Below are 19,446 nucleotides of genomic sequence, written 5' to 3' on the forward strand. Positions count from 1 at the left end.
CAGCACACTTCAGTGTTGCTGTTTGTGAACACCTGAATCACAGCTTTCCAAATCAATGGATAGGCCGAGATGGGCCAGTACCATGGCCAGCCAGGTCATCAGACTTAAATCCTTTGGATTTTTATCTTTCGGGACACTTGGAAACCTTTATATTCAATACTCCGATTGATATCAATGAAGAACTCCGATTAAGGATTTTGAATGGAATAGAAATGATAAAGCAGACTCCTGGAATATTTCAGCGGGTCCGACAATCGATGAGAAGACGTCTGAACATATGCATTCAGAACAACGGAGGTCACTTTGAGCATCATCTTTAGTTTTATGGTATAAGTTTAATGTCATTTAGATATGTTACTTTCATATATGAATAAAAATTTTCATAAATAACCGAATATTTTATTTGCAATCAGCTACAACCTATGAGTTATTAGTTTTCTCCTCATAAAACAGCATATTTTTGTGGTGTGATGTGATACATAACAATACATTTTATTCAACTTTTATTTAAATTTAGTATACACAGCTTACATAATTCTTTTCAGAGTTAAATTCTCTACAATTTTTATTGCAAAAATTTTTTGTTTACTGGTCATTAAAGAAAGTTATTGGGCATCAAACGTAGAAGACTGTGTTTTTCTACTTAGATTTTTTGCATATTTCAACTTTTTTCTCAAAAACTACTCGCACTACAGCTTCCAGACTAGTTTTATTCAATTTTTCAGATATTTTTCCATATGAATCCAGAATAAGTTTTTCAAAAACCAGTCCCTAAACAATTCAGCATCAGTGTATTTTACCAGAGGAACTGAATTCCGGGCGAAATCTTTCACTCTGTATAGCTCGCTAATAAAGCGTTTATGGATTTAAGTTTATAAGAACTTTTTTTATTATTTTTACCTCTACTATCACGTATTAAATTATTTTACCATAATTAAGAATCATCCTGTATGTTGAGTTTATATTGATAAGATAAACAGAAAACTGTGATTGGAATAATAATTCAAATTGGTCAATTAGACCTACGTTACTGTAAACTATAATATAATATAGAAGTTCTGTGAACAGTAGACCTTACCCAGTTATAATATATCCTCTTTAATGACCGAGCGTATAATTATAGTGAGGTCTACGTTTTAGTCTGTATGTTGCCTATCCCTCAAATGCGAAAGTTCAAAAAGCCCTACTACCTTACATACTAGGATTGTCACGCAATTCAAAAATAAAAATTACTGCCCAATCTCATGAAGTTCTATTAATGCGTTTAGCATATGAGAATGCGTGACATACGGTACCTACATACATGCAAAAAAGACAAAAGCAAATCCGTAGTCCTTACTACGCTCGGTCAGTCATTAATAAAAATAAGCATAAAGCAGGTCATTCACTATCCGATTTGTAGTTCAAGTTGAGTCCCAACATTCAATGTTGGAATCGACGTCAACCCGTGAATGGGGCTGTTGGACGAGTTTGATTAACTAGAAGCAAGCCATTCACTATCCGACTGGAGGTCCAACATTGTTGCACCACTAGTTGGATATTTCACCACTCAAGCTCCGACTGGTTATCCAACTTCAGTCTTCAGTCGTAGTCCATCTTCATTCCTCGTTCTAGTTTTGTTTCAATAATCCGCCGTTATTTTATACAGTCATGTATTAGGTTGTCATGGCCCTGAAGAGAACCTATCTTATAGCTTGGTTTAATCTCTTTTGTCTAGTTGGGCAGTTGCCAAAAATGTCTGATTAATGTTACCTTGAACAGTACAATGCGCACAATAACTGTCAGACTGGCTCCCTGTTCTTAGTAACATTTGTCTGTCACATCTCAGGCGACGATAATTAGCCTGCAGGAAAATGAATCAAATTTGGAAGCTACCACTTCCTACCTCCCAATTCATGAATATTTGCAACTGGACCCTCAAAGTACACTGATGCTCAAATCCAGAATTTTTTGGCAGATCTTCCCATTGTCAGCAAACTGTCTCTTAACTCTACAATGGAGTGAGGCCTGACAATCTAAGTCCGTGAGAAACAAGGATTCAGCAAATAATCCAACTACAAGGTTGAATGAGCAGCCTCGCTGATTCAGACCTTGTGGGTCTGAACCGTTTCAGAACAGGACAAGAAAGATGTCAAAAAATTTGCATGAATGGGGCCCGTCTGATTCCTCTTTTACGAATGTGGTCAGGAACAAACTATGAACCATATTATAGCTGAGTGTCAATTGACAGTCTTTAAGGAGGGCTACGAAAGTTGAATGACGAGGCCATATTTTGGCTCATTCATTTGAACTTATAACTGAATGTATTCAATTATCTTATATTGAAAATTTAACTCATTCCAACATATATTTTGGAGAAAATCAGGAAAGTTATTTATTCAAAACCCGATTATTTTTGGGGACACCTATATATAGTTTATCTCATGAATAGACTCTACTTTTTTATCTTTAGTTTAATCATAGAGTAAAGAAAACTATATTTATTTCTTTCATCTCTGGCTTAATCTTCCAACTGGACCTCTTTAGGAAAGTTGATTATTTTATGACTACAACAAAAATTATTGTTTACTTCTACATTCAAAATGAAAAAGATTTTGGCACTTCCACTTGTAATTTATTGTAGCCATTGATGGCACAATGAATTAAATACATTACTTGTGGAATTTATATCTTTTTAATCTCTACTTAAAATTGAGAAATTCTACTACATATCTGCTAGTATAGCGTAATTTCTATTCTTAAGCAATGAATTTTTTTTGTAGCGAAGCAACATAACCAGACCATTCTCAAATCTAGCGGGAAGTAAATGGGAAGGTGACAATTCAACGAAGTTTACACAGACAGAGCAAGAGTTAGTTTTGGATAAGTTGAATAAATGTATGGAAATACCTCTCAGGTAAGATAAGCCAAATTACAAAGAATATTTTCAGGTAATTCGAACTTCCGTTATTTTTAGTTTTTGGGAGTACAGTAGAGCAACTTTAATTCGGACCTCCATAATCTGGATTTGTCTCTAGCTAGAAATATGCAGTGTCTTATGTGTTTACTGTCTTATAGTTTCCCATAAATTGAATACAACACCGTGCTTGATTCACTGTGTACCTCTTTCTCTACCAGACCCTCTACTGTACCTACCTGGGATATAAAATATACCATTTCAAAGCAATCTTTTTTTCCCAAATTCTCTTATTGATCTAAGTTGAGGGAATGCAGTTTCGTGTTGGAACCAACAAGTAGATTTGAATAAAACAGTGTGTTTCAATTATAGAGAAGTTCCACATCACTATGTATTCAACAAATTTAAATTGTTCTTCGCCAAATAGTGCGTGATAGCCTCTCTTTTAAAGTAATTTTGATAATCCAGCCCAGTCCCAAGTAATCCGGATTATCGACTTTTTACTTTAATACTAGCGATTTACTTGGAATAATATTTCTATTATAGTTGTTTTTCTTACTTAGTATATGAAATTGAGATGAGAGTGATCAAACAAAAGTAGATTTAAACATCAGCTATCAAAAATATTGTAAATGCGGGTACATTCGGTTGAACCTCAAGTCATGTGCTAAAACAAACGAATGAAAAATAATTTTCTATTTATGTCCAAAATTGCAAAATTTTCAGCTAGTAGTCCAGTCCCTATATACATTGGCGCTTGCAAAATATATTGTAGTTCTGATTTCTTAATATGTTGTTTGGATACGTAAAATAAGTCCAGAACAAACTTTTGCATGCAAAATTTCCTTCTGCTAAATACAAGATGCGTAAAAAATCATGAATTTTTGTTCCTATTCCAATTTGAAGTGTTTAAAGATGTGTCCTTATGCGCGCCTCTCCACTAAGACATACTGAAGTTGAGTCCAACGGGTGACTCTGATGAAAAATGTTCCTAGGAGGCTATATCATTGTGCGACAATCTCAATGTGAGGACAATGCAGTTAGGTGATTATTATTAAAGCTAATACAAAGAGCATAATAGTGAATAAGCAAGGTGTACCTCTAAATCTATATGAGATAGAACGATCTACCTGGTCCCAGGTTGTAGAACACAGAACTATGCCCAGAGGGAAGTATACATTTAAATGGTAACAATAAGAAGATATTGTTGATTAAAAATTAAAATTGAACAAAATTGATTTTTTCTTGAAATTTTACTGATTTTTCGAAAAATTGTAACTTATTACTTATTGAAGATGGAGTGCTTTGAATGTTTTATTCGAAATTGTATTACATGAAAAAGAGGAGAGAGTGAATTTTTCTGTCCGAAGGCTGGATTTGGATGAAATATCTGAACGATGATTTTGGGGCACTCTGTATTTAGCACAAGGAAATTTCGCATGCAAAAAGTGGTTTTAGACTTCTCTTAAGGTGCGTACAGACTTTCGCTCTGCTCCGCAACCGAACGTCACTCCAGCAGAGCGATTGATGATCGACCGGGGAGCAACAGTAGTTCGACCGGGGAACGCGAGAAGATCTAACATCTTCCGTAACATTCATGATGGGTACGTGGGCGGAGCGACTGTGGTTCGATGGAGGAACGAGGGCGGAGCGTGCTCGGTGCGGGTTGGAAGCGCGTATATGTGTACGCAGCTCTATGTATCTAAAAATATCAGAACAACGATATATTTTGCAAGCACTCCCCCTTTTTCATGCCTATATTAACTGGACTCTTGTGACTTGAGAGCATTTAGAAAGATTTCCAAACTGGCCCGCAAATCTACAATATAATTTTCCATATTAAACTTAGTCTAAAAAGTTTGGTTCTAAATAGTTCATGAAGATTGGTTATATATAGTTCTTATGTGCAATTTTCAGGTAGAACAAAGAACTAGCAAGAGTTCCTAGAGAGTTTTCAAAATATCCAAAATCTACACCGGAAATAATTTTCTATCGTATTTTTGTCTCTTGGTTGAAACAATAAAACTCCATCCAGGGTTTTGAAAATATCCCCTAGATTCGCCCTGTTCTTCATGACCATTAGTGAATGTGGAATACTGCTACTGCGTACTCAAGAACAATGGAGATGGAAAATTTGGAACGCACAGCTTTCTATTTTCAATATTTGGCGGCCCCCCTGGGGATCTAGTGGGCGGATTATATAGTACTAGCAGGGTACCCGTGCTTCGCTACGGGAATTGAATGATCAGATTATTTTTGTAAAATATTTATAACCTGAATTCTACCAAAGCCGTTATAATCGTTTTTTAGATCATCATACAAACAAAAATTGCTTGCTGAATATAATTTGAATAATAAATTAATATAGTCTCGTCACTATCATAGAATTTTGTATCCGCAAAGGTGCTTTCCCTCTATGAAAATGTTATTATATATAGGACCGTTTCAAGTTTCATTCAAATACATTTCTATAATACTTAGTTACCCAAAAATCGTTGTCAGTAAGTGTGATGATTAGTTGCGTTGCTATCACCTCAGTTTGAACAACACATTCAACACTGTTCAACTACGTATTTTAAAAAGCAATTAAAAGTTAGCGATGCCTTATAGTGTCACCCAGTTGTATGTCATATCAGGGAATATTTTTATTGAATCATGCAATGTTTTCAAATTATATTGCTAAATGTTATAACCACAGCTGCTAATTTTCTCTCGTCCTCTCTTTAGTTTTTTAACAAACGATGGAAATTTCTGTTTCAATAAGCTGCCACTTGGATGATCAATTTTTCCTCTCAAGTTATCTCAGAGATGAGACTCAGCTCAAATTTTTGTATCACGGACCTACTATTGCTAGGAGAATCTTATGATCTGCCCTCTATCGGTAATAAATAAAGAAATTAGGCCACAGCTTGGCATGAAAATTATTGAGTCTAATCATTTGAATTATTGATTGATTGTTGGAAGTGCTCTGTAGAATAGTAGACTAATTTCAGCGAATTTTGTGGAATATTGGGCGGGGCTTAAGAGTCAACCTCGACTTTATCCATTGGCAATTGATATTTCTCGCTGACAGTTATCAAATTAGCAGTGATCATGTTATTTTTGCTTTTGCTTGATGCAATTGAAAATGGAATTTCAAGTCAAGATTATTTGGAATTGGTTAACTCTGGTATCCGTGGATCTCTTGATTATTCTGGAATTTCTGGCATAGCCTATCGCTTAAACTGGTTTACACCGAAGTTATTCACAAAATGTTGACAACTTAGTCCTTATGGATTCTATTAGATTGAACGGAACTTGACTAACACATATATTCATCAAATGTTCACATTTTGTTAATAACTTTGGTGTAAACTCAGCTTCACTTTTCGTTTCACTTATTCAAAAGTGTAAAAGCAGCCAATCCACTGATTCTTTCTTCCATGGAAGTCCATTGATATATAAGAGTTCATTCATAATAATTAGTCTAACATTTAATGTGGCTGATTTCTCATGTCCTAAACTTTACTACCACTAGTAGTTCTGTGAACAGTAGACCTCACACAGTATTCTCATCCACAAGTACCTGATTGAAACTATTATAGACCTCATGGAAATACAGCAATAGACTGGCTTCTCCACACATCTGTGTAATCACTTGTCAGCATTTATGATGAATAATTCTATAGTCTGATTTTTACTCTAATATTGAAGTATGAAGGAGGCTCCTTTTTCCTTTTATATTATCCTTGAAATGCAAAATTTCCAAAAACCTTGTATATACGTCAACGCGGAATTAAAAAAGGAACATACCTGTCAAATTTCATGAAACTCTATTTCCGCGTTTCGCCGTAAATGCGCAACATATAAACATATAAACATTCAAACATTAAGAGAAATGCCAAACCGTCGTCTTGAATCTTAAGGTGCGTACAGACTTTCGCTCTGCTCCGCAACCGAACGTCACTCCAGCAGAGCGATTGATGATCGACCGGCGAGCAACAGTGGTTCGACCGGAGAAGATCTAACATCTTCCGTAACGTTCATGATGGGTGCGTGGGAGGAGCGACTGTGGTTCGATGGTGGTACGAGGGCGGTACGAGGGCGGTACGAGGGAGGAGCGTGCTCGGTGCGGGTTGGAAGCGCGAATATGTGTACGCAGCTTAAGACCTCAATTCGCTTGGTCAATAAATATTGAAGTAGGAATTTTGAAGTGGACATTTTAATGTTAATTTTAATAATTCTGAATAGAGTTTATTCAATCACTTTGATTATTGACTACCATTATATATTCAATTTCAATTTTCAATTAAATTCAATTTATTAATGTCAACAAAAAATTAATATACAATTCATACTTACAAACATAAAATACAAATTCTTTATAAAATAATGAATATTTACATAAAATATCATATTCTAAATAATATTGTTGCATCCCTCTTCAAGCAAAGCTTGTGATGAGGGATGGTGTATCTCTAGAATGTTGGATAGCATAAGATACTAATATACATCGTAATATTAATAACATAATTAGATTTTTTAATTTTACATTACAATATCAAGAAAAAAAGAAAAAAGAAAATTCCATTCTCTTATGCTATTTTCATACAAATGTTGCTCTTGTAATCAGTATAGGCCTAATTGAGATTCAACTATATGTTCTACATCAAAGATAAAGATCACCAATATTTAAAAATAAAACAACAAATTCTCTTCTGCTCTGTTATACTAAGTAAGATATGTATTTTAAGAATAGAATTGAGATTTACAAACAGATTTGAGAAATAAATCAAAATTAGTCTTCATTTTGTCTCCCTAATAAGTAGTGTCGAAGATACTGTCTAAAAGTTTTGAAAGTGGAAGAATAATAACAAATTGGTATACATTGGGATGCTCCAGAAACTTCAAGCAACAGACGGTTTAAAAGTCTATGACCATAATACGCTGCATGAGCACTGGCAGCCACTGTTCTACAAGGTGGTTCTAGCAAAAATCTCTCAGATTGTCTACGAGTAACATAGCCGCCATGAGGGGCTATAGGGAATCTATTGGGCCACGAATAGACAAAACTAGCTAGGTCAAGATCATACAAGTGCTCAATACTGAGAACATTAAATTCTTTATAGAGCAAATTTGTTGGATATCTAACCGGTTTTTTCAAGCTTATTTCAATAATTTTCTTATACAATACTATAAGAGGCTTAAGAACGGTAACACCACAACCACCCCAGCCAATTATACCATATCGCACAACTGACTGCACAAGCGCAAAGAAAACCATTTTAATTTGCTCAACTGTAAAAATATTTCTCAGTTGAACAAACTTATACAGCGTCTTCCTCAACCTAGAACATAAATATGAAATATGGTCTCTCCATTTCAAATGCTTATCAATGATTATTCCCAAGTATTTGGTGTTGTTCTTAAATATTATTATAGGACATAGACAACTATTATCATCACATCCAGTTTCATGAAAAGCCAAACTCCCCTGGTTATCTGGCTGACCTGCTGAGGTCAAAGAAAATGACACTGCAGTAGTTTTTGCTATATTTAAACTAACTAAGTTGAAATCTAACCAGTTTTTTATAACTTTCAAACCCTCATTAGCTCTACAAAAAACATCTTCCCATTTTGATGCACAGAAAATAGCAACAGTGTCGTCAGCAAAAGAAAACAAAGAACAGCTCTCAAGCTCTATCTTGAGTAAGTCATTAATGTAAATCAAAAATAATATTGGACCCAGAACTGTTCCCTGTGGCACACCCATCGCAATTTCTAATTCTGAGCTCATTATACCATCAACACCAACCACCTGTGATCTACAACTGAGATAGCTTTTGAAGAAACCCAAAGCAACACTTCTAATTCCAATACCTTCTAACTTTCTAAATAAAATATTGTGGTCCACTGTATCAAAAGCCTTCTGGAGATCTAAAAACACAGCTATACATTTTTCTTCCCTGTCCAGTGTTTCAATAATTCTCTTAGTAACATTATATACAGCATCAGAAGTACTTACACCCTTACGAAAACAAATTGGCAATTAGATAAAATTTCATATTTTTCCAAGAATTCGACCAAACAAGTCTTAACACATTTCTCAATCACCTTTGACAAACATGAAAGCAGAGGAATTGGGCGATAGTTCCCTGGATCACTTTTGCTACCATTCTTATGCAAAGGAATAACAGTGGCCTTTTTCAACTCGTCGGGGAAAACACCATTCAAAAAGCATAAATTTATTACATGAGCCAGAGGAACTGAAATTATGCGAGAATTTGAACTCAGACATTTGGAAAAAATTCCATCAAATCCTGGTGCTACCCCTTTCTTCAAGTTTTTAATACACATATCAATTTCCTCTGCTATGACAGGAAAAAAGAAAAACGAATTACAAAACAATCTATTAGTTTTTTCCCTAAAAATCTTGTCCTTTACCTTAGTAATTTTTTCAGAAATTCTTCTACCAACACTCACAAAATGTTCATTAAGCTCCTCTGCTATTTCATTTACTTGATAAGATTTTAAAATGCGATTATCCTTGGTAACCAACTCTTTAATAGAACAATTAGTTTTACAAGGGGTATCTGTTGCTTCATTCACAACCTTCCATACAGCCCTTAGATTATTTCCACATTCAACTAATTTATTCTTGAAATACTGTTCCTTTAGAGTTCGCAATGCCGACTTCAGTGTTCGATTATATGATTTAAAACAATCCATCAGCTGTACATTAAATGGTTGTTTACGAACCTTAAGAGACATTTTGTCTCTTCGCCTCATACATCGAAGAATACCATTAGTCACCCAAGGCTTGATTTTCTTTGTATTATTACTAATCCTTCTCCTAACAGTTTTTGCAGAGTCAAATAATGAACGAAGTCTATCATAAAACAAAGAGAAAGCTAGTCTGGGATCGTTCTCCTGAAGAACATCGTTCCATGTTTCTGTTTTAATTTTTGATTGAAAAACATCTTCATTAAATAATAAAGTCTGAACATCCTGGAAATCAGATTCAACATCTCTGCCATATGACAACCGGCTCTTACGTTCTACACAACACATCACTGCATTGTGATCTGTGATTGCACAATTATATATAGCTGATTTGAATAGACAATGCTTACTTTTCAAAAAGATCTGATCGATACACGATTCACTTAAAACAGTACATCTAGTACTGCCATAGAGATAATTTATAAAGCCATATTCAAGAAGATTATCCAAAAATCTATTACCCACAAGAGACAAATTTTTATCAAGAATATCAATATTAGAGTCACCAACAATTAACCTATTTTCGAAATGTGCTGTCTCATTCAGGAAAATCTCTAGAGCATCCACAAAACACGCTACATCAGTTTCTGGTGACCTATATAAAGCTGTGCAATAAAACTCCAATTCATCATACACTAATTTGAAATTCAAAACATTGGCATAATCTATATCTACTTCCAAAATATTATAATTAAGTTCATTCTTTATGTATACTACAATGCCATCACATTTATTAAATTTTGTTGGCTTTATGATTTTGTTATAGCCAGAGATATCAAATCCAGTTATATCGTGTGTGAGCCAAGACTCAGTTAATACTATAATATCAAACGCGACATCAAGACCAGACAACAAATACACCATTCATCAAAATTTTTCCTTATACTCCTAATATTTAAATGAAAAAGTTTTAAATTCGAATCATTGCAAAAAAAACTTTCACTTCGTTCAAATCACATAGATTAATTGATTCATTACTATTCATATTTTCTAAGTCATCAAGTAAATCACAAATATCCATTACAAACTTATAGAAATAAAAGGTTGAGTTACCAGTGATTTATGATTACCTTACAGCTTTGAAATATCGCTTTCATTTTTTATCACCACCACACTCTTGCTCGCTTCATCCTTTTTCACTAGAACGTTGCTGTCCCGAATCCATACAAAATCATATTTCTTTTCCATTGCGCATTTTTTAACTTCTCGGAAAAGTTGCATGACCGATGGCGAATATGATTTCTTTCTTTAATCTTAGCTTGAAACCAAAAGCTTAGGGATGGAAATTTGAATGTAAATTAACATGTAACTTAATTTAATTTCTATCTAAATTGAAAACTTCAGTATTTACTCGTTATTCATTAATATAAATATCAATAGGTTTGTCTTGTGGCATGTAATGTCATCAATATCGGGGACCGAGCTACGCTCTAGAGTACAAAAGCATAAAACATTTATTACGAATGAAGAAAATATAATATCATTCATAGTTCATACAGAAATGTTCTATCTAATCACAGTAAATTGAGATTAATTCCCAGAGGAATTCAAAAATTTCCCTCACAAAGGCCCGGTTGCACAAAAGCCGGTTGAATTTTAATCCTGATTAATTTCACGTGAACCAAATCAGAGAAGACCATTTCAAAAAGATGGATCTACTGGAATTTATCAGGATTGAAAATGATCCGGCTTTTTTGCAACCGGCACTAAGTACCTGATTGAATGATTACAAAAGTTCAACAGCTGAGTCATAATTTTGACACAGTCATATTGACTGAGTCATATTTTTGACACACATGAACTCGATCACTCACTTCCATCATCAACAGACGATGAAATAATTATTATCAGCTGTTTTTCCAAGGATGAATAATAATACCTTTCAATGTCCTTCAGCGAGTTTTCCCACGGATGAGACCTAGTGCAATCGATTTTTTATATTACAAACCTACTATGCTCTGAATTTCGTGAGAATCGTTAGAGCCGTTTTCGAGATCTGTGAAATACAAACATAAAAACATCCAAACATCTGAACATCTAAACATATAAACAAAAATTGCTCGTTTAATAGTATAGGATGGAAGGAAATAGGACCAGCTGATGGAATATTATGTTTTTTCGATATAGTTTTTAGCTGATTTTGAAACATGAAAATATCAGGTCCAGTAGCTCAAAAGCCTGTTCAATTTCAATCATGATTAAATTCCATGAGAACTAATCAGAGCAGAGGTTTTTTTAATATGGTAGAAGGCTTCTCTGATTGGTTCTCGTGGTATTTAGTCCGGATTAGGAATTAACAGACAGGACAACTGGCTCTCTCAAGGCCATGGCTGTGTAGAAACATAGAGCAATAGAGGATCCAATACAACAGAAGCTGAAGAAATTAGTCGCATTTCTGTCACCTCACAATAACAATCAATTCAACTACCATATGTTTGGAGAGATCGATTTTAAATTTATTTTGCTATCATTCGGTCACTTTCTGTACCTATTCTTCCAGATGTTCCATGAATACTGCAATGTTTTAAAATAAGATCGCTGAATTTGGTAACTCAACTACATCTATTATAATCTTTTTCGCCACACTGCACAGAAAGCAGCTGTTTCCCAGTCCCTACGTAGATCTGAAAGGCATTGTTTGCAGACGACTCTCGTCTGACGTCAGAACAGGTTTCTTTCCGGCTAAGGCCGGAAAGAGTACCCTTTCCGGCCGCTAAATTTCAAGTGTGCTAAAACAGCTGATCAAAAAACTTTTCATTATTTGAGTTTATTATTCAATAATTAAAAAATATATAATAATATCATTTGAAAGAATAAAAAAGTATAAACTCAACCTCCCACATAATTGAAGATAATCTTTTAGGTTATTTAGACAAATCAGAATAAAATATAAAAATACTTGGACAATTTCCTGTTATTCAGATTACCTCAGATTTGCTAGAGCTATGACCCCACTTTTGCTTTTGGAAGTGCTTAATAAACAATTATTCTCATATAATTATTTATTGTTTATTTTTCTGTGTGGCGAAAAATAGCGTTCACACCACGGGCAAAAATGTTTTTCCGGCTCTCAATCTTTTCTAGTCCGAGGCCTACGGCCTCGGACTTGAAAACCGATTTCGAGCCGGAAAAGTCTCATTTTCGGCCCTAGGTGCGAAATATACTATTTCACTTGCTCACACTTTCTCACAGAGTATGGAAACTTTTTTTGATCAGCTGCTACTTGAGGGACCAATAATCTTTTCTGAAAAAGCTTCAGCTATTTTTCCCAGAGTTGAGACCTGTTCCAAAATATTTTTTTTTATCGCAAACTTACTCTATTCCTGATTTAATAAAAAAATGTTAGAGACGTTTTCGAGATCCGTCAGACATACATACATATCCGCAATCACACATATTTGAACAGAAATTGTTCGCTTAGTATAATTGACTTCAATGATTATGATTTCATTTAATGAGAGCTTATTCCACATAATAATAACAACGGGTATAAAAAGCGAAAATGTCAAACATAATTGAAATCGAAACTAATAACTGCTGGCATAAAAAGCAAAAATCTGGTGTGGTACACTCACACAACTTTCCTTGCTCATATTTGAAACTACGATCAGACTTTTGTGTATGTGTATATATAATTGTTTTCAGAGTACTTTTCCATTGTGTAAATTGTGAAATTCGATTATTTTTTTTAGTCGTGTTCTTTTTATGAACTGCGCTACCGTACCTACCTATTTCATGCACGAGAAGGAGGCTACAAAGTCCATTTCTCAAGGATGGGGTGGACCCCCCATTAGTTTCCCAGTAAGGAGACTCATGCCAGTTGATAGAGCTGATAAATAACTATACAGAGTATGAATTTGAAAAAAATCGGTCAAGTTATTTTGAGAAAATTGTGAAAAACTTGGTTTTTTTAGTAATTATCCGCCATTTTTCTCAAGAATATCACGGAGCTCCTGCAATTTTCCCAGAAATGAGACTCATGTCAGTTGATAGGGCTTATAAATAGTATATCCATGGTATGAATTTGAAGAAAATCGTTAGAGCCGTTTTCGAGAAAACCGTGAATAACATGGTTTTTTAGTGATTATCCGCCATTTTTCACGAGAATATTACGGAGCTCCTGCAATTTTCCCAGAAATGAGACTCATGTCAGTTGATAGGGCTTATAAATAGCTATCCATGGTATAAATTTGAAGCAAATCGTTAGAGCCGTTTTCGAGAAAACCGTGAAAAACATGTTTTTTAGTAATTATCCGCCATTTTGAATTCAATTTTATTGAATTTCTTATTGTCATATCCTCATGGTATAAAAACCTTAAGTTTAAAATTTGAAGTCAATCGGTTGATTAGGAATGGAGTTATCGTGTTCACAGAAATACACACACATACACACACACACACACACACACACACACACACACACACACACACACACACACACACACACACACACACACACACACACAGACCAACACCCAAAAATCAGGTTTTTGGACTCAGGGGACCTTGAAACGTATAGAAAACTTGAAATTAGGGTACCTTAATTTTTTTGGAAAGCAATACTTTCCTTACCTATGGTAATAGGGCAAGGAAAGTAAAAATGGCAATCATAATTTATTTTGAAATCGAAACAGTAGCTATCATCTTATCTCCTTCTGATCTAATGTAAACAAATTATAGTCAGATTCACATCAATGTGTCAGCATTATTTGAATGGGGAGCATTGATGCTATTAATGAGGTATACTGACAGTTTCAAGTGAATATCAACGAACTGTTATGCATATTTTCCAATATTTTTATCGAAAGCTACCTTCTATTTTCTTTGGTAAAACAACTAATGTTTGGAAATAATATTGATTCATGGGAAAAGCGCCTTACTTCTATGGAAGATATTTTTACATTAGGAAAAGCAACAACAGCTATTTGGCCGTTTTAATAAATAACCCCTTTCTTCCGTCAAGTTAAATTCTGGCCGAATTTCCTTATTCTTTGCACACAGATTCCACAACGGACACTTCTGAAGTTTTAAAAATACCCTCCATTCATCATACTGAATAATTAAAATTTCTTCGAAATTGTTCTGTTAGATATACAAACAAGATTAGTCTTGATAGAATAGGATCAATTGATAGAACTCCCGTCATAAAAGTTTGTTTTATGAAACATTAAAATTATCTATACTCCCAGGAATAGAAATAAAAATATTTATTCTAATATTTATAAATCTGATTACCCTTTTTAAAATTATTCAACACGACATGTTTCGGCTATAAATAATGCCATTATCAAGTGATTAGAAAATAAATAATAATATAATATTATCAGGAATAGCTCTGATTGAAGTAACAGTGCCCAATCAATTTTTCCGCGATAAATGCATTTTAATCTTCAACTCGGTGCCAACCTAACAAAGTTAACTCAACTTAATGCCAACCTGACAAAATTATTAATTTGGTTACCAGTTAACAACTGTTTCGAAGAGGTACTCTCTCTAGTTTATAGTTCTATATTTACATATGGTATGGACATTTCAATTATAATTGAGAGATAAGAAGAATTGGAATAAGAAGAATATACAAGCTAAAGCTTTAAACCCTTAAAAACAACCCTTAGAGTTAAAATATCACCAAAAGATTTCTTAGTGAGCACCTAGAACTTATAAGGAAGCTATATTTCAAGTTTTGTTGCAATCCGTCCACCGTCCAGTATTTTTCCAGAAATCGTGATCAGTGAGATAAGAATTTTATAAGTATAGATATAGTCCTGAATATAGGGTCAAAGCAAGCAAAGCGAGACTGCCGGCTGTTGTGACGATGTTTAAAATGTCTCAAGTACGAGAATTATTAAAATTGTTCATAGCATGTGTTAATACGTATTTCCTTCCACAGTATCAAGATCAACCAAAAGAACTTGAAAACGATTCACAAATTCATTGAAGAGAACAATAGTTTTACCGAATTTTCTCAATTATACCAATTGCAAGGAATTGGACAAAAAACCGTAAACGAAATATGCAAAAAGATAATAAAGTCTTCAAATGTGAAAATCAGAACAAACTTCTTGACGCCCGAAATTTCTTCAAACAGAAAAGAGGTAATTATAATTATAGATCAGTTGAAATGATTAAAATTGATTATTTTTACAAACAATGCCAAATAGAGGATCTCTCATTACTTAGGATAAAATAAATAATTCAAGTGCATCAAAAGTCGTGTCGCGTTCAAATTAAATTATTTAGAATGTATTCAAATGGTACTTATATGTAATATACTATTTAAGTTATGCTAAACCTTATGATGCCGTAAGGGCAAAGGATTTATATTTTATCCTTTTTGACAACACAAATATATAATATTTCATATTAAATACGCTATCAATAATAATATTAGTCATCTCTTCATTTGATAAAAATTGGTACCGTAATTGATTGATGTTATCAATTATTATTATTGATATATCTCGGATTAGATGTTTAAAAGGAGTTTGTTATTCATTTATTTATTTACAAAAACGTAAGCCTAATCAAGTTAATGATTAAGGGCCGTTTGCACAGTGACAGTTTAAACTAAATTTCATTTTAAAACTGGATTAAATCTGTATCAAGTCTGGTTTGTTATAATGTGTTTCATTTTGAGTTTAAGCCACCAGCTGATTAAATCGAGTTTATAGCTGCGTACACATATACGCGCTTCCAACCCGCACCGAGCACGCTCCGCCCTCGTACCGCCCTCGTTCTTCCATCGAACCACAGTCGCTCCTCCCACGCACCCATCATGAACGTTACGGAAGATGTTAGATCTTCTCGCGTACCCCGGTCGAACCACTGTTGCTCCCCGGTCGACCATCAATCGCTCTGCTGGAGTGACGTTCGGTTGCGGAGCAGAGCGAAAGTCTGTACGCACCTTAAGCCTTGACTGTGCAAACGGCCCTAAAGGTGCGTACAGACTTTCGCTCTGCTCCGCAACCGAACTTCACTCCAGCAGAGCGATTGATGATCGACCGGGGAGCAAGAGTGGTTCGACCGGGGAACGCGAGAAGAGCTAACATCTTCCGTAACGTTCATGATGGGTTCGGGGGCGGAGCGACTGTGGTTCGATGGAGGAACGAGGGCGGAGCGTGCTCGGTGCGCGTTGGAGGCGCGTTTATGTGTACGCAGCTTTAGAGAGAATAAACAGGATAACCCCAAAACAGTAAATTACTAAATTTTAGTTTGATTTTTTTTAATCAATTGGTCTGGCTTCTTGATTCATTCATTTAATAAAGGGTAAGTTGATATATCTACCCATTAAATTATGATACCGGTCAACTCAATTATTTTGCGATTGGATTTGCATATTTCAGATGATCAGAACAATGGTTGGAGTAGATGTGGGGTCTGCATGTGTGAGTTGGACGAAACTCGACTGTCCGGAGGATAGAGTTACGAATTGGCATATGGTGGAGCTGCCCGCTGCTCAAGACATTAAAACTTTATTAAATATTCACGATTATGTAAGTGAAATAAATTATTTCCATTTGAAAACCCTATAAATAAAAGAATCAAATAAATTATTTTCAAATCACATTCTTTCTCTTGACATTTTTTTTCAAAATAATGTAATAGAACTGTACATATTTTTTATTTTCAGGTTACTAGTTTCATCCATGAAATACCGCCTGGCGACATCTATGTACTGGAAAGTAACAATTGGTCCATTCTGAGTCCACAAATGAGCCTCAGAAACCATGTGAGAGATGCTCAAATAACTGCCATATTGACAACTATATTGAACTTTAACAAAGGTTCAAATGTAACTTTGTTTGGTAAGTTGTACCGAAAGAAAGTATGACGAGATCTAAAATATGACGAGACATCTGCCTTGGCAGTCACTCTGCATCTCTGGCGTTTTTATGTCAATAAAGATATTTATTTATTATTTTGTTATGTTTTGTAAACAAATGATTTTAGATAATGATTGTTGTTGGAATAAGATTTTTGAGTAATTTATTATTGCTGTCTAATGACTGCAGCTGTCTAAGAGAGTGAAACACCTAAATAGTATTTATTCAGAGTCAGTGCATATTATATTTTTAAATAATGCCAAGTATTATTATAACTTTTATCATAGTGAATAATTGGAACATTATTATTTATAAATTGTGATGTGATGATATGATGTGATTTATATGATAAGGACACAACCTTAATGTGAACAGGTTTAATTTTACAAAATTCAGAAATGAAATATGTTTAGGGACATCACTAGTTTCTTCGTTTCTCTATCTATATATTTATGTTGTAATGCTTAATCAAATAAATGCAATAATACAGAGTGAGCATAAATTATTGAACACATTTCATAGATGAATAAAAAAATAGTAGCGCGCCTATTTTTGTGGCGAACATTGGTGTAGCTTCTATAGTTTGTGATGACCTTCATAGAAATCAATGGTGGGGGGGACACGGTCGGCTGAATGGTGTGTGGTGACAAAGTGTCAGGAGAAAGCTATGTGCGTTCTGTGGTTTCACGAAAGCAGATAATCGATTATAACTGTTCAAAGAAGGTTTCGTTTAGAGCCGTGAAAAATAAGTTCTATGTAAGGAAGTTGAGTAATATTGATGAACTAAAACGAATAATTAAAGCAGTAATCAAAAATGTAGATCAAAGATCTACAGATCAAAAATGTATGGCGTAAAATTGAATATCGTCTAGATATTTTATTTTTTTATTCAACGATAGATTGCTATTAGTCCAGTCAATATAGAAATAAGAAAGGGGGTGTGCTTGCAATTTACATTGTAGTTCTGATTTTTTAATATATTATTTGGGTACATAAGAGAAGTCCAGAACTAATTTCTTCATGCAGAATTTCCTTGTGCTGGATACAGGGTGGTCCAAAAACCTCGTATTTTCGGCTCATTTTCCAGTTTTCAGCTATTTCTGCCAAATCTCGTAATCGGACAGAAAAATTTGCTCTCGCCTTTTTTCTAGAATATGAAATTCTGAATAAAATGAGATCATTCGGAACGCTCTATCTCCAATGAGTACTGAGTAATGATTTTTTTTAAAATGAGTGAAATTTTAAGAAAAAATCAATATTGATGAATTTTAGATTTCGATCAACAATATCTTCCGATTGCTACCATTTAGATGTATAATTCAAAATCCCTCTGGGCGTATTTTTGTGCTTCACAATCCGAGATCAGGTAGAGCGTTCCATATCATATAGATTTCCAGGTATACCTGACAACAATGCTCCTTGTATTGTGAAAAACACATAATTTTCAGCTTCAACCTTCATCACCAACTACATAGTCTTCACATTGATATTTCGCACAATGACATAAGTTCATGAGATTATGTTTTATGAGAATCACCCGTTAGATGCACTCCATTCCAGTATTTCCTAGTAGAGAGGCGCGCTTAAGGACACCTCAAGGATCAAAATTTCAAACACTTATAACTTCTGAAACAATGCTCAGATTTCATCGTACTACACTTCATTCTTCTCGGCTCGTCAAGGCGGTCCAAAATCATGCATCTACGAGAGCAAATTTTTCTGTCTGATTACGAGATTTGGCAGAAATAGCTGAAAACTGGAAAATGAGCCGAAAATACGAGGTTTTTGGGCCACTCTGTATCTAGCACAAGGAAATTCTGCATGAAGAAATTTGTTCTGGACTTCTCTTATGTACCCAAATAATATATTAGAAAATCAGAACTACAATATAAATTGCATGCACCAATGTATATAGTGACTGGACTATATCTAGTCTAGGGACTAATGAGCAACTTTTTTCTGTCC

The 19,446-nt window shown here is 34.4% G+C and overlaps 1 protein-coding gene across 4 annotated transcripts in view; it reads left to right on the forward strand.

Moving 5' to 3' along the window:
• LOC111047734 overlaps window positions 1-19,446 on the forward strand; it is a 41,746-nt gene that overhangs the window by 21,557 nt on the left and 743 nt on the right. For all 4 annotated transcript variants that reach the window (XM_039428465.1, XM_039428464.1, XM_039428463.1 and 1 more), the window contains exons 2-5: window positions 2,763-2,896; window positions 15,549-15,753; window positions 17,002-17,151; window positions 17,289-17,463. In XM_039428465.1, coding sequence (XP_039284399.1) covers window positions 2,880-2,896; window positions 15,549-15,753; window positions 17,002-17,151; window positions 17,289-17,463 — 547 coding nt within the window. In that variant the 5' untranslated portion in view covers window positions 2,763-2,879. The remainder of the gene's footprint in view (window positions 1-2,762; window positions 2,897-15,548; window positions 15,754-17,001; window positions 17,152-17,288; window positions 17,464-19,446) is intronic.

The sequence above is a fragment of the Nilaparvata lugens genome, chromosome 5, assembly GCF_014356525.2.
Source record: "Nilaparvata lugens isolate BPH chromosome 5, ASM1435652v1, whole genome shotgun sequence".
In the NCBI taxonomy this organism is placed as follows: Eukaryota; Metazoa; Arthropoda; class Insecta; order Hemiptera; family Delphacidae; genus Nilaparvata; species Nilaparvata lugens.